We start from the raw sequence: 17,115 nt of genomic DNA on the forward strand, positions 1-17,115 counted from the left end.
ATTGCTAACGTGATGTTCCAATATAAAGATGCGCATAAATTCACATGGAGAGAGAAGATGAAATAAGAAATGTCTCATTGGTTATGTTATTGTAGATAATGATATTTTCATGATGGTCCAGAACACAAACGTATACAGAGGATTAGAAATTGGAAGTAATCATAATTTAGTTTTAAGCAGGATATCAAACCGAATATCATATTGAAAAGAAAAGTGAGTAAGAAAGTTTTAAAACAAATCACCGTTGAGCAACTTTCAAGAATGAGGTGAACTCTAGACTCACACAAATATTATTCAAGAAAACAAGAACCAAAGCTTGGAGATTCAGTGGCAGATGCTGAAGAATACATTGATTCAGTCATAGAAGCAGCTGGTGAAGTTGTTGGGAAGGATAGAAAAATCACAACTCCATGGTGGACTCAGAATGTTAAAAAGGCAGCAAAAATGAAGGGAGAAAAAAGTGCACTGAAAGTTTCTGGCAAGTAGGTCAGCTTATGCTCTGAGAGAGAATACAGAGAAAATTGTAAGAAAGTGAAGCAATGCATAAAATTAACTAAACAAATGTCATGGGAAGACTTTTGTAAGAATGTATAAAATAATTATCAGAAAGGTGACAAAATATTCTGGAGGCTACGGAAAAAGCCTAGAAATGGACAAACATTGGTCATAACTGACTACAAAAATGATGAAACAAACTAGTTTCACCACTAAAACTTGTGGCTTCTTCTGGGTAAAAAAAAAAAATACACATAAAAATGAATGCAATAAAGGCAAACAAGAACTATATAACATTACTTCTAGTGGAAAGGCTTAGACGTTGGTTATGCATTAATACTAAATAGTTTAGGGAAATAACAATGTAGACTAGGATATACATTAAAATAACTTTTTAATACAAATCCGTTGCCATTTTCAACAGGAACTTGTGAGCAAGACACGTGCACGCAGGCACAGCAAACAGTAAATCAAGACGAAGCAGGAAGCTATACTTTCTCCTAAAGTCCTACTGGTGCCCCCTAGCGAGCAATGTTGGTATTCTTGGGCGAATGGGCTGAGGTCTTCTGATGTTGAGCAAGACACGTGCACACAGGCACAGCAAACAGTAAATGAGGATGAAGCAGTAAGCTATACTTTCTCCTAAAGTCCTGCTGGTGCCCCTTGGCGGGCAATGTTGGTATTCTTGGGTGATTGGGCTGAGGTCTTCTGATGAGCACAAGGCGCGTGCATGCAGGCACAGCAAACAGTAAATGAGGACGAAGCAGGAAGCTATACTTTCTCCTAAAGTCCTACTGGTGCCCCCTAGTGGGCAATGTTGGTATTCTTGGGCGATTAAGCTGAGGTCTTCTGATGTTGAGCAAGACACGTGCACACAGGCACAGCAAACAGTAAATGAGGACGAAGCAGGAAGCTATACTTTCTCCTAAAGTCCTACTGGTGCCCCCTAGTGGGCAATGTTCGTATTCTTGAGCAATTGGGCCAAGGTCTTCATCAGAAGATCAGCCCAATCGTTCAAGAATACCAACATTGCCCGCTAGGGGGCACCAGTAGGATTTTAGGAGAAAGTATAGCTTCTTGCTTCGTCCTCATTTACTGTTTGCTGTGCCTGCGTGCACGTGTCTTGCTCACAAGTTCCTGTTGAAAATGGCAACAGGACATTGCCGAAATATTGGATTTGTAATAAAAAAGTTATTTTAATGTATATCCTAGTCTATGTTGTTATTTCCCTAAACTATTTAGTAATAATATATAACATTACTAAAACAAACTATGCATGAACATAATATAAACTGGCCAAAATTACGTGGAATGTGGGAAGTAGCACAAGTATATGTAGTGTATATTCAGCAGTGTATGTAGATAGTTGGCTGTAAAATTGAAGTCTGACATATGGAAAGATATGATAAGTAATTTCCTAATATCACCCAAGATTAATCCTTGACTATCATTACCTATGTCTTGTGAAAAGATGACTATAGTAGATTCTTTTATATTGCAAGCAATAAAGTTATCTTCAATGTAAGGCATGAAGGTCTTATTCCACTCACTGTTGCGGCACGTGGGGGTGAGGAAATGAAAAGTCAAGCCCAAGTTGTCTTCTCTGTTGTAGCTGATGTCTCCAATGTGTTCTTTCTGTCTTATTTCAAAACTTCATGATGTCTGACTATGTAAGAAAGACAACAAAAGCATCGAATATTATAAACCCAGGATGTTTGTAGAAGGGGTTGTGGGCTTTAGAAGAACAAAAGTTGGCATCATATAGTCAAAAATATATTCAAAGCCACCCTGATATCTCGAGCTCTGAGGAGACTAGCAATCTTGATAGGAAGTCTACTAATGTAAGGGATAGAAAGTGAGGTCCTGTAGCGAATGCCAGGATTTTGCTATGGAACAGGATTAAAGAATAGTGATGTGTAAGAGTTTCTGCGAATGTCTGTGTCAAACAAGTTGCTGGAATAGTTTATAGTTCTTCATTAAATGTTTCTTCACCTCTTATGATAAAAGACTACTCACACCATAAAAAACATAAAGAAAAACTGCCTACTTTCACCATGAAGAAAGAGTGACTCCTTCAGGGCAAATAAACATGACAGCTGACATACAGTTATCATAAAAACTTAAATGAAACTGTTAATTTTAATTTTGATTGTTAATGGAGTATTAACAATACAATCAAAGCATGATGGATGGCCAGTGAAGTGTGGCACAGCATTGTCTAGAGATGACTGGCTGAAAAGCTGAAGTATGTCGAGTGATCTAATTAAATGATTTCCAGACAACAAGAAAGAACATTTTTTCAGGGTATAGTATATAGGCTTTGTCCCAATCAATATCACGATGTGTGTTGAGTGATAAGCAAGCTCTGATATTTTTTCCTCCTACTAGAAGGCCACATTGCTGTGAATTTTAAGGTTAGCAGTTTTAATAGAGAAATTACTGACTTAATGAACTGAAATGGAGTCTCTACAATGAATGTCAGGATCTGATCATGGAGGAAAATTATTCACTTCATCTGTTAACTCCTAGACTGTAACTAGGCTTACCAAAAATTCACAAGATTAGTATCCCTTTGACACCATACTTAATTTACTTAAGAAACTGTATCAGACATTCAGATTTCTTCATCAAAACTTGAGCACATTTTGTTTCGAAGGTATCTAATATTTCCATCTTGTCATCAGATATCCTTTACCCTCATGTAAATTCAATGTGCTTTGGCAAATCAAAAAACTTCTTTCATTCTACAACACAGATGGAAATAATCTGAGCTATCTTACATTTTAGAAATATTATTATATTATTCTATTTAGCCTTCTTTACTAAAAGCTTGCCATATCTATTTTTTTGTTTTGTTTCAGTCAATAGTTTTTTGAAGAAGGCGCTCTGTAAAGCCGAGCAATTTGTTTCAAAATTAGAATAGTGAAATGGAAAACTTGTGAAAAATCTAGATATTTAATTGTAAAATTTTGCCTGTAAATCATCTCTACTAAGAATGCCTTAGAATCTGTTTTAGTGGCTGATTTTTTCAATGTTATTTTCTGTATTTGTCAGCTTTGTTCTGCTGTGTTTTTAATTCAAATAATTCTAGGACCAGTATTCATAGCGTTACCAGTAACATGGATAAACTTGATGCTAATATATCAAGCAATCCATTAACACAAGATAATTTTTGGTTATTATCAAAAGAACATTTCATGGCATTGTTCTCTAAAGTTGCCCTTAATGGACTTTTTTTTTTCACTGCATAGTTAGAGGACTTTGTTCTGTTTCTCCTAAGATAACCAAACGAATTTGTTTTGAGTGCAAACATTCTTTTCAATGCTAAGTCCTAGACTTAGCCACTTCTGTTTCTCCTAAGATAGCAAACAGAATTTGTTTTGAGAGTGCAAAAATTATTGTGTGCAGAATTTAAAGCTCTTTAGTCCTGAGAAATAACAACAACTTGATTATTACCAAAGTGAATAAAGGTAGAACTCTTGTTCAAGATAAAAGAGAATAGTGTAGAAAGATTTCATTAATGCTATAAGACTATTCTACTTTGGCCTCTCTCACTTCTCATCCTGCAGGTAGTCAGATCAATGAACTTAATATTCTCATTGATAATATTTCTTGTTAAGATGAAGAATTCAAGAAAAAAAATTAAGACATTCCATACACATTCTCCAAGATTATATGGTTTGCATAAAATTCACAAATTTGGTGTTTCATTAAGACCAGTTGTTGATTGCATCGGATATGGCACATATAAGTTATCAAATATTTGTCTACTTTACTAGCTAATTCTATGAGAAAAGCTTCACCTTTAAAACACTTCATATTGTTTCTATATTTACTAAAATTTCTTTATCATATGCCATTGAATTACTTCAGAAAAAAATTTTCATTTGATATTTTAAAACTTTTTAACTTCATTATTCACTCTGGATATTTTCACCTTTCAAAACAAATATTAACCAACAGATTGAAAGAACAGCTAACAGGAAGTCCTATTTCTCCAACTACTGCCAATTGAAAGATATCTACTTGACAATATTTCATCAATATACATAAGTTGATGATGTTTTTGGAATGGCAGTTCTCCTGACTTTCAGCAATTTCTATCCAAAATAAATGAGGTTCACCCCATGATCCAGTTCACTTTAGAAAAAGAAGAAGACAAATAGCTTTTTTGAATCTAACCATTCTTCAACCAGATGGTAGACTACAATTTTCAGTATTTCAAAAGAAGACCTATGTAGAATCACACCTTCATCCTTACCAAAAAAAATTGGGACTATCAAGACCTTAATACATTGTACTCATTATCTTCAGAACTGCTACAAAAATAATTACAACATATGTCAACTTTCTTTTTATCAAATGGTTTTAGTTTCTATGTTTATCTCCTTTACGGAAGAGAGGAAAGATTAACAGACTGAAAAAGTATTAACTTTTAATTATATATATTTACAATTTTTTAAAGTTAGAAAAATGATGACCAGTTTCGTTATTGTACTTAAAAACTATTATGGTGGTGGTACATTTTCTGATATTGTTTAATTGCTGTTCTAGTTATGTACTGAAGATGCCTATGAAACACAGGTGAAATTTTACAATTAAACATCTAATTTTCCATGTGAATTTTCCGTTTTGCATTATTATTCTTAGCATGAAAACTCATAGTATTCCAATTTTGAATACTAAAACAATCAATGAAACATGTAGCAAAAGGTTTAATGACACTTTATTAAATCAAATATTTTAATCTGAATATAAGAAATCATTGTCAGTGAACAGACAACTCAACATATAATAACAATGATAGGATTTCAAAAAGATATGAGCTGCATGCTAGCATAATATGGTACAGTAGACAGAGATGCAATACAAAAAACTACTGCTTGCAACTAATAAGAACGGGACTCTGAAATTTTAGGTAAAGAAAGACACTCATGGTTCAAGTTCAGATGTGTAGCAGTTTTGATGATGCCCAGTTGTTAAGAGGGATGGTGTCAACAAAGCAATGTTTATTTATAAAGAAATATTCGATTTCATAAAGCAATATCAAACCTTTTGTGTCTATGCATTTCAGTGTTTGTTTCAGTTTGTTACAAGTGCCATGAAAGCTTTATCCTTCACAGGAAGGATTTGACCATAAAAACTGGTAAACTTGGCAAGCTGATTGTTCAATAAGGCGAGATATGAATAAAGACAGCTTTTAAAAAAATAATAATAAAATAAAAAAAAATGCTAAAACAAATTCCTACCTTCACTAGATGTAAAGAAACCATCAAATCGCTTGGTGTTAAATTTACATCGATATCTGCCTTTCCTTTGTACATAATCAACTCTTTGAGCAGTCAGACAATCCTTTAACTGTCATGTCAGTAGTTACAGGAGTCAATTACTTTTATTTTAGATGCCTATCTACTAAATGTAGTTTTATGCAACTTTGGACAGTCAGTCAGCTGCTCCTTCAATAAACAAACACCTTCTTGACTGCAAGGTTGATTCCCTCTTCTCTAAGCAAAGACCAGCTTACATCAACCCTGATATGAAAAATGGGAAGTCCTCTTACAGAAACTGTTGTTCTCTCCAAAGGACATAATTCTTCCATGGTTCCTAAAAAAAGTTCCTTACTGAACTTCTTCCACAATATTGGGCACGACTTGTCTATCTCTCTTGTGACAATGCCAAGCTATGACTTGAAGTTTCTTCTGTACTACTACTAAAGCCAAATTTAAAGCTTCGGAATCATTGAAACTCAAAGCCCATTTAACTATTATAAAAATCAGGAAAAAAACCCTTCTTTTACATGATAGAACCCCCCACTTCCCACTCACCAAGAAACCAATCATAACCCCACTAATAACCAACTCAACAAACTGAATTCATACTGAATGAAGCTTTCAGTTGGGACAAAGAAAACTATCAAAAAACTGAAGACTCATTTTGGTAGAATCCCTGATTTCTGTGGTCTGCCAAAAATCCATAAAGCAGGTGTTCCTTTTAGACACTCTCTACTCTTTAGTCAGACTGGCCATTTTCTGCTTTTTTTTTTTATAACAAAAGAGCTTGAGATTTCTTGACTTATCAATCCTTGTTTATGAATTCATATGTGCTGAAAAAACTGATCAGTTATTATCACAGGCATTTTCTCCAAATAGTGAAATTGTTTAATTTTGTCATTCACTTAGGCTATTTTTTCTGCAAAAAATAAACTCTACAAGCAAATCAAATATACTTTCTTTCATGCAAGATCTTTTTTCTCAGACACTATCTAATTTTTATCTCGAGCATCTAAAAGATATTCTCCTCCATGTAACCCCAGCCATCTTTTTTTTGGCCATGATATGTGGATGATGTTTTTGCAATATGTCCTCATCCTAAAGATGCTCTGCCCTCTTTCCTAACTAAAATCAAATAGCCTACACTTTACCCACTTTCTAGTGTACTAACCACCTGTATATCATAAGCCTACATGCACTGGCTATTACATACAGCAAGATTCAGTACATTATCCCTCTCAATAAATGGGCATAACTGAAACTTTGTTAAATAGAGCTCATCTTGTTTGCTCCAAACCTCATGATCTAAAACTACAACTTGACAACATCCAATGTATTACAGCAAAATGGCTTCTGCCCACAGAAGATTCCATGCACTCTTGACTCTTAAGCCTATTCCTAAAAATCCTGAACCTATACTGAGAGCACCAATTCCTTATGTTGCTGAATTTCTGAATCAATTTCAAAGATCCTCAAGAAATATAATTTAGTGTACATTTTTTCCTATCAACGAACTCTTTCTGTTACCTCCTACCAAGGATAAATGTCCCCCCCCATCTCTCCCAGGTGTTTACTAAGGCCCTTATGACTGACATCTCTCTCTCTTTTACGAGAAAAGTCTATAGGAATACTAACCTTATATCATTCATAACAAGACTGCAAAGTCTAGTCTGGCATGGAGTTGACAATGACAACAGAATCATGTGGTCTTAAGACTCATCTATTATACCAATGCCATTTCATATTTGAGCATTTGTTCAAAGAGAATGCTGAAACACTACTACTCTAATTCAAACCATAATTATTGTCTTTCTTTACCTAAAAATTGGGAGTCTTATTCTTATTAGTTGGCAGCAATAAGTTTTTTTTTTTTTTTTTGTACTACATCTCTCAATCTACTGTACTATATTATACTAGTGCATGGCTAACATCTTTTGAAATCCATTATTATTATTCTACTTTGATGAATTGTCTATTCCCTGGCAAGGATCTGATATATTCAGATCAAAATGTCTGACTTATTAAAGTGCTATTAAACCTTTTGAGTCTACATGTTTTAGTGTTTAATTTCTCTCTCTCTCGTTACCTTCATCCTGAAAAAAGCCATTCCTTTGTGTGAAACTAGTCAGCGTTTCTTTGTTTTTATTTGTTAACAACCCATAAAAACCAAACTGTTTTCAAAACTATTTCTTTGGTCCCTACAAGTTCTCTATATAGACTGAGAGTTGACTGTATTATGGTTGGATGAATGTGGTCGAGGTTAGGCATGCAGTTTTTTTTTTCCTTCAAAGAATCATTATATCTATCTTTCAAATTAAATTTGAAAGAAAAACTAGTCAAAACAAGAAAAAAAAAAAAAAAACGAGTAGAAAAATTTAATCACTCAATCAAACCAAAATTTATTTTCTAACCGAACAACTTAGGATCAGATTGATTTAAGCTACCCTTAGACTTTAAGATAACAAATTTATTTTCATTACTCAAGCTTAAAGATAACATTGTAACTGGTCACAAATTAACTTTCAAACATTTTCCTAACTCTCTAGCCAGGCAACTAAGTAACTTAGTATAATGTTACATGTATATCACAGAATAACTGTAAATTCAACATAAGAAACCACTGGAACAAGAAACATGTTTAATTTACAGGAATTTAAAAGGGATTCAGAGAAAGTGAGAGAGCATTTGAACACCACTGTTTAGGAACAATATACTCCTGTATTTATCATAAATTCACATTAATCACTGTTCACTGCACAAAGAGTCAGAAAGGAAATATTTGTTGCAGCTTGAACTTGCTAACAATATGTGCATAATATAAAGTAAAACAGTGCATGATAGAACTATTTTGAGATATTTACTTATGAATTCCAGAATAGGTGTTCCGTTTCTTTTCTTTACGAACAGCCTCAGCTTCTTCACTTAACTGTTTATACAATTCTGCACCAGAAAAAGTAGTTTTCCTTCCTAAAGGAACAATCTTAGGAGAGATTTTTTTAATAAATATATTATTAAGAAGCATGAACTGGCTTAATAATGGACTATAAATGTTAAAATATTAACCACAAAAGTTATGAAAGTGTATATTATATTACATTTAGTTAAAAATAAGAATTCATAAACATGCAATAAATACAAAGTCATGAAAATTTTGAAAGGAAAAAATATATAAAACAAAGAATGAAAATCACATAGTGTTTTAATATCTTATTTAATAAATAAAAGCATCCAAATTAAAAAAAAAAGTTCCAACGTGTTAGATGAAATCACACACAGAAAAATGAACTACAACATTTTGCCATCGATCATGATTTGCCTGAAGTACATAAAAAAAAAAAAAGACCCAGTGTATAGTCCAAATGGTCAACATATACATTAGTTAATTCTTTACTGAAATAAAGAGCCAAAAGGCTTCACTTCGACAATGCAAAATTATTCAAATTAAATGGATATTGAATCCAATATTATTTCAAAGTCGAATAGAGAAACTACAAGTTTCGTGCCGAATATAAAAACTATAAAAGTTTCCGCAGGTCCAAGCACAAGCAAACCTTTCATGACAGGAGCAACTTGTGGTAAAGGTGGAGTAAGCTCTGATCACTTTCCTTAGTATTCCCCATAATGCAAAGCAAATCTCCTTGCAGACATGTATGATGCTATACATTATGGGGGGGGGTCACTACCCAGACCAGTTTTGACCTTTGTTGAGGTCTCATCAGTGGATAGGTAGACCCAGATGTAAATACCCAGGTTGAAGCGATGCCCACTGATGAGACCTCAACAAAGGTCAAAACCGGCCAGGGTAGTGACCCCCCCCCCCCCCATAATGTATAGCATCGTTCGGCCTAATTCAGTTGCATGCGTGTAACATATTTTTAGAAAGGGAAGGAAATAACGTACGTTACCAGCATATTTTGCTTTTTATTTCAAAAAAAGGCAAATGAGCTGCAGAGGCCCATAAAAAAATTTGCAGCGTACATGGGGATGGTGCCTTAACAGAACGTGTATGCCAAAAGTGGTTTGCCAAATTCCATCCTGGAAATTTTGATGTCAGATGTGCCTCGCGCCGGTCGCCCGACCAAGGTTGATTCAAGTGTTGTGAAGGATATCGTCGATAAAAATCCGTCACAAACAGAGTGGGAGATTGCCGCAGTACTGAACATATCCCATACAAATGTTGAAAACCATTTGCACCAGCTGGGATATGTTTCAAAACTCAATGTTTGGGTGCTGCATGAATTGACCTGAGGCCAATATGAGACTGCTTGCATATCCATCTGTGATTCGTTGAGACGTCACCAAGAAAATGAACCATTTTTGAAGCAGATGATTATGGGAGATGAAAAATGGGTTGTGTACGATAACGTGGTACGTAAAAGATCAAGAGCGAAAGGGTACAAAAGCGAACCGCCACAAACAACCTCGAAAGCGGGATTGCACCCAAAGAAGATCATGCTCTCTGTTTGGAAGGATTATAAAGGTGTTGTCCATTATGAGGTGTTACCGTCAGGTAGAATGATTGATTCAACTGTCTATTGCTTGCAGTTAACGCAACTGGCCCTTGCAATTAGCACAAAATGTCCTGAATTGGCAAATCGGAAAGGAGTTGTCTTTCACCATGACAACGCCAGACCCCACACATCGTTAACAACCCAGAGAAAATTGTTACGTCTTGACTGGGATGTTTTTCCGCATCCTCAGTATTCACCGGACCTGGCACCTTCCAATTACCACTTATTCCGATCGTTGCAGAATTCTCTGAATGGGAAAACCTTCGCTAATGAAGAGGCTGTCAAAAGACACCTGGATCAGTTTTTTGTCAGTAAACCTCAGGAGTTTTATGAATGCGGCATAATGAAGTTGGTGGACAGATGGCATGAGGTCATTGATAAAGAGGGTCAAATATATAACTGACTAGCATGTATTATATATATTAAATAAAAATGTGTTTCATTCCACTCTGAAAAATCGAATGAACTTATTTGCCAACCCAATATATATTTTGCTGGTTTTCTACCCAGCATCAATCATCATCAGAGTACAATTATAACAATTGACAGGGACACAACACTGAATTAATTGTCAAAAAAACAATCCAAACTGTAATTGAAAACAGAACTAATGTCCTAAGCATCCTCTATCGATCACATAACCATAAAGTTAATTTCGAGAGGCTAGGCTATCAGGTCTTAAAATGACAGTCTCCCAGGTCTTTCGTAATTTAATGCAACTATACTTGTTGAAGTTGGGAAAGTGCTTTATAGCTAATATTGAGTCTAAAAACAGAAGTTTTTACAGGTCTGAGGGACTATGTAATATAGATGTTTTCCTCCATCTGATCCTATGTGATAGAGCACGATCTGTCAATCCTGACTTGCCATATGGATAATCACGGATGTAATTTTTGTGTTCTTCAAAGTGTATGTTAATTGATCTACCAGTCAGTTCAAAACAGGTTACACTGTAGGCAAGAGCGTGCACCTTCTCGTGGTACACCCTGCTGGGTATCTACTTGGATACTGAACGAACGAGGATGGGCTGGCAATTTGGGATTTAGCCGACCAAATTGTATTCTTATTGGCTTAAACCAATATAGAAAATGATGGTACAACATGACAAAATTTCATGCCGGCTGTGGCGTCACCTGGTTAAACAAGGCCCCCGTTGTTTTTGCCAGGGAACCAGGACAAACAGTGAAAAGTCAGCTACTGGAAAAAATCTGAAAACACACCCCAACTCACCATCACCAGAGTTAAAGATTGTTACTATCAGCATAAGAAGCATGAATAGCAAAAAAATGGAGCTAGCTGAGGAATTAGATAAGCACCAGATCAACATAATAGGGGTGACTGAAACAAAAAAGACTAAAATTGGCGAGATCTTTCTGAGCAATAAATAAAAAATGATATATTCAGGCAATGACAACCAAGGAAAAGAAGGAGTAGCCATTGTATTCAGCACAAATACGAGGCTAATCTTCTTGAATGGCAGGCAGTCTCAAGTAGAGTGATGTGGGCTAATATCAGAATGGCGAACTGGACAATGAGACTGATTGGTGCCTATGGTCCCACAGAGGGTTCTACTAAGGTAGAAGTGGAGGAATTTTTTGATGCTTTAGAAAAAGCTACTGACACAATGAAAAAGGAAAAGTTGGTCCTTGTTGGGATATAAATAGCAGAGTAGGAAATGATAGTCAGACATACAGAAATATATAGGGAAAATTTGGAGAAAAGATCAAAGCTAATAATAATGGCAAATATCTGTTGGATTTCTGCTCAGAACATAGACTGGTTATTACTAACACCATATTGCAACATAAAAATGTGCACAAATTCGCATGGAGAGAAGAGGCAAGGAATAAGAAAAGTCTCATTGACTGTGTTATTGTTGATAGTGATGTTTTCTCATTGGTGCAGGACACCAGAGTGTACAGAGGATTTGAAATTGGAAGTGATCACTATTTAGTCTTGAGCAGGATAAAAGTGAATTTCATACAGAAAAGAGAATATTGAAGAAAAAATGAAAGAGTTCGAGAACAGCAACCAAACCTTGGAGATTCAGTGGCAAGCCTTCAAGAAAACACTGATTGATTCAGCCGGAGAGGCATGTGGTGAGTATGTCTGCAAGGATAGAAAAATCAGAACTCCTTGGTGGACACAGGAAGTTAAAAAGGCAGTGAAGGAAAAGAAGAAAGCACATCACAAGCTGGCAAATAAGTCAGCTTGTGTTCTGAGAGAATACATAGACAAATGGAAGAAAGCTAAACACTGTGTAAAACTAGCAAAACAAAAGTCATGGGAGGACTTTGGCAAGAACATAGAAGATAAATATCAAGAAGGTGGTAAGATATTCTGGAAGTTGTTGAAGAAGCTTAGAAATGGAGGAAAGAGTGCTGTAAAAGGAGTTAGAGATGATAAAGGTGACATGAAAATGGGACAAAAAGATATCCTCGAAGTATGAAGTAATTACCTCAAAAAATTGCTAAATGAAACAAGCGGTGATAGCACAGTGGTAAAAAACACTCAACAGGCATACAGACATGGATACATATCCATACTTGAAGTAGAAAAAGACATCAAAGGCTTGAAATGTGGAAAGGCAGGAGGAGTGGATGATATTTGACCAGAAATGCTTAAGTATGGTGGTATAATAGTCTTACAGTGGCTGCACGACATAGTTCAGAAGGCATGGACAGAGGTACGAATTCCCGTTGATTGGAGTAGAGCTCTCATAGTACCCATATATAAAAAGGGAAATAAAACTGAATGGAGAATTACAGAGGTATAACTGATCTTACCAGGAACCTACTGAGTGTTCCTGGTAAGATTTATGCAAGTATACTTGAGAAACAGTTGAGAAGAATTGTGGAAGAAAAGCTTGGTGGATTCAGGCCACATAGAGGCTGTCAGGATCAGATCTTAACTTTACGACAAAAAGTTGAGAAAGCATGGGAATATAACAAAGATCTATATTTAAATTTTGTCGATCTGGATATGGCATATGACAAGGTGCCAAGAGAGAAGTTTTCAATAAGCTACAGTTATATGGTGTAGCAATATATATAAGCAATACTTAGTCTTTATTTGGGTTGTAAGTCAGCAGTTAGAATTGAAGGAAGTACAGGAAGATGGTTTCATGTTAAATCTGGTGTGAGACAAGGATGTACATTATCCCCTCTGTTATTCATTATCTATATGGATCACATTATGAAGGAAAGTGGTATTAAACATGATATCAAAATTGGAGATGTTGATGTCAGCTCTTTGCTTTATGTGGACGATGTTATACTTCTAAATAAATCTACTACAAGTCTGCAGGATTCCCTGACTAAATTGAATAACTGTTGTAATAGATATGGTATGAAGGTCAGCAATAACAAGACAAAGACAATGAAAATATGCAGAATTGTTGAAAATGTCAACTGTGTTGTGAATGGCGAACCTGTGGAAGAAGTAAAACATTTCAGTTCCGTAGGCACGATTTTTAGTGAAGATGGTCAATTAAATATGGAAACAGAAAGTAGAATGAATGAAGCTGGTATGGTAGGAAGTCAATTGAATAAATTCATATGAAATAAGAGAGAAATTAGTTGGAACACTAAATTAGCTGTATACAAGACAGTGTTCAAAACAATTTTAACTTATGGATCTGAGAGCTGGGTCAGAAGTAAAACACTTGACCAAAGACTAGAGACTGCAGATATGAGAGTCCTGAGAAAGATTAGAGGCATGAACAGATGTATCAGTAGAGCTATTCTCAGGTGGTATGGTCACTTAAACAGAATGGGTGAGGAAACATTAGCAAAACAAGTGTTCTCTGCCAGGTTGGCAGGAAAACGACCCAGAGGAAGACCAAGATATAGGTGGATTGATACCGTACAAAGTGCCTTAGAAGATAGAAATATGAGATCTGATAATGATAATATTGGAGTCTTGACAAGTAACAGACTGATTTGGAGGAAAATTGTAGATAGGAAGTTATTAATGATGTGAATTTTTCATGTAGTACTATCATATCTTGTACACCCCTTGAGGGTACATGGCAGGAATTTGATGATGATGACTTTCACATCAGATCAGGTGTCGTCTAGAATTGGAAGAAAGACTAAAAGAACCCTCACCTGAAAGAGTACATTAGCCTACTGGTGTCTTGTCCAATTTTTATGGATACAACACCACTAAAAAACATTCTCTATGATGAGCTGTGGGTAAAGGGATGTATAGGCCTACTTGTTCGCAGATGTCTTGCCACAGTTTGTCAAGATATCTGCGTACAAATGCTTGAAACTAGTCGACTTGCAAGAATTGCCATTACATCCATTTTATATTTTTAAGTTCATCACTTAGCTTTTGCAGTGCACCTGTTCTATATAAGCTTCTGACATTCCGTGTTCCAAATCGTAATCCTTCATTGCAAGCGTCAGGTCAAGCTCCATCGTGTACAGTCCGATATTGAGGCTTATTTGGTACTTGGTTCCTAACAAGTAAGGTTTTTACAAGATGAGGTTGTCAGCCTCATGCTCAACCCACAACCTGGAGGACCAGGGTGTCTTAGTCTGGACCCTCAACCTTTTACCAGTCAGGCTTGGGAAGTCCTACTGGTAGCATAGCAACCACCAACATCGTTCTCAGGATCATGCACAAGCCCACCCACCCACCATGACAAGGTGGAGATACCATTGGCCGAATCCTTTTCTTACACGTGATTTAATATCAAATCATTTTCCTGTACCTCCTTCAATTTTAACTGCTGTCTTACAACTGAAATATAGACTATGTATTGATCTACATAATGTCCAATTTACAACATAAAATTGTAGCATTTTGAATCTTTTCTCATGATATTTTGTTCATATACCTTTTTTAGATCTATCTATAGATCTCAAATACAGTGCCTTATTATATTTCCATGATTTCTTGGCTATTTACCTCAAGTGAAAATTTAATCCCTCTATTTGGTCCAAACCTAGCTTGTTCTTCTCCCCCCCCCCAATTTTTCTTAATCTCTTCTCAAGTATGCTTTATAAATTTTAGCTGGAACACTCAGTAGGGAATCTGCTGTGTAATGCTTACAGTCAGTTTTATTTTTCTTTTGAAAGTTGGATAATATGAGATCTCTACTTCAATCACTGGAATTCAACCCTCTGACCAGGTTGTCTGAATTACACAGAATAGATAATGAAACTTTTATATCCCCATATTTCGGCATTTCTGGCCATATATCATCTACTCTGCTGCCTTTCCAATTTCATATTTTTGATGACTTTTTTTTTTTTTATCTCAAGTACTGATATGTACTCCTGTCTACATTCTCCTTGAATATTTTCTACTATCATTCTGTCACTGCTTGTTTCATTCATTTAGCAGTCATCCAATGTAATTACCCCAGACATCTAGAATATCTTCAGTCTTCATGTCACTTTTGTCATCTTGGATTGCTTTCACATTACTCTTTTTCTCCATTTCTAAGCTTTTTATAATAGTCTCCAGCACATTTTGTCATCATTTATGTTATCTAAGTCTTTCCATAACTTATGTTTATCTGCTTTTACACACTGATTTGCTTCTTTGAGTGCCTCTTGCATCCACAATGAAACACAGTCATATCCTGACTTACACAAATCTGGCATTACGCGGTTTCATATATGTACGTATTCCCGTCTGGCCGCACCACTAGTCGTATCTTTCTGGCACCGGCCGCATTTGCCAGTGTAGCACATGCTGTGAACAAGCACTGACATGTTTCGCGCAGTCTCTATTCATGCACGATTTTTATAGTCTACAAACCTTGCGATTGTTTAATGTTATGTTCTTCATAAAAATTTTATCACATAAAAAATAATAATGTCATCCAAAGGAAGCAAGTCCAATTCTTCTACAGCTAGCAAGAAAAGAAAAACATTGACTTTGGAAACAAAACTCAACATTATTAAGGATTTTGAAGGCACAATGATAATTTGTGAGCTAGCAAAGAAGTTTGATCTACAGGAATCCACAGTAAGAATAATCATAAAAGAAAGGTTTACAGATTTTGGAGGACATAGATTCTAACGAGGAACGAATTGTAGCCACAAGGTAAGGAATAAAAAAATCATTAGCTTGCTATGAAGAAATTTTGCGTGACAAGAAAAAGACATTATGCCATCAGACGAATCTATTAGATTTTATGAAACCAATGACATCGAAATAACTTTCTTATTTTTTATGTACGAAAAACTACAATTATGATTATATTTCTTAAAAAATATAGGTGTTTTTGTAAACCTTTGGTCCCAATTAACTAATATTTTGTATATTTGTATGCAAAATTATACCCGAGTTATGCGAATTTGACTTACGCGCTTTTTGTTGGTCTCACCTACCGCGTAACTTCGGGGTATGACTGTACTGATTTTTCTTTCCTTGAAGACAACTGCAACTTCAACATTTTCTTCTTGTTTTCAAACTGTTTCCTTTTTTTCCTGAATGCTATTTGTATATTTCAGTCTACAGATTTGAATTCATTACCTCAAAATACATCAGAATCATCTAAATTAATTTTGGTTGCAAAAAAAGTTTTAATTTGTTCATAAGTGTTTTCGTTTTTTTATATTTTGCCAAAGTAGGATATTCAGGAACAATACATAAATGCAGATAGAGTTGACTCACACTATAACAAATAAGAGTCCTGACCAAAGATCTACAGCTACAATTTTATGTTTAAAAAAATTCGCTACAGCAAACATACTATTACAACAAACTACTCCTGGAACACAAGTCTGCTATAGTGAGAGTTGACTGTATATGCACATGGGCACTACTTAGGCAAGACTAAAGAAAAGAAAAAAAGGAAAACTATAACTACAAAAGAG

The 17,115-nt window shown here is 35.3% G+C and overlaps 1 protein-coding gene across 1 annotated transcript in view; it reads right to left on the minus strand.

Annotated features, from left to right (window-relative positions):
- The window catches only part of LOC150101748 (leucine-rich repeat-containing protein 47-like), a 76,231-nt gene that overhangs the window by 17,409 nt on the left and 41,707 nt on the right, over window positions 1–17,115 (minus strand). The window contains exon 4 of the mRNA XM_090400292.1: window positions 8,627–8,745. Within this exon, the coding sequence (XP_090256418.1) occupies window positions 8,627–8,745 (119 nt within the window). The remainder of the gene's footprint in view (window positions 1–8,626; window positions 8,746–17,115) is intronic.

This window comes from Typopeltis vanoorti, chromosome 11 (assembly GCF_054136105.1).
Source record: "Typopeltis vanoorti isolate ZY-2024b chromosome 11, IOZ_Tvanoo_1.0, whole genome shotgun sequence".
Taxonomy (NCBI): domain Eukaryota; kingdom Metazoa; phylum Arthropoda; class Arachnida; order Uropygi; family Thelyphonidae; genus Typopeltis; species Typopeltis vanoorti.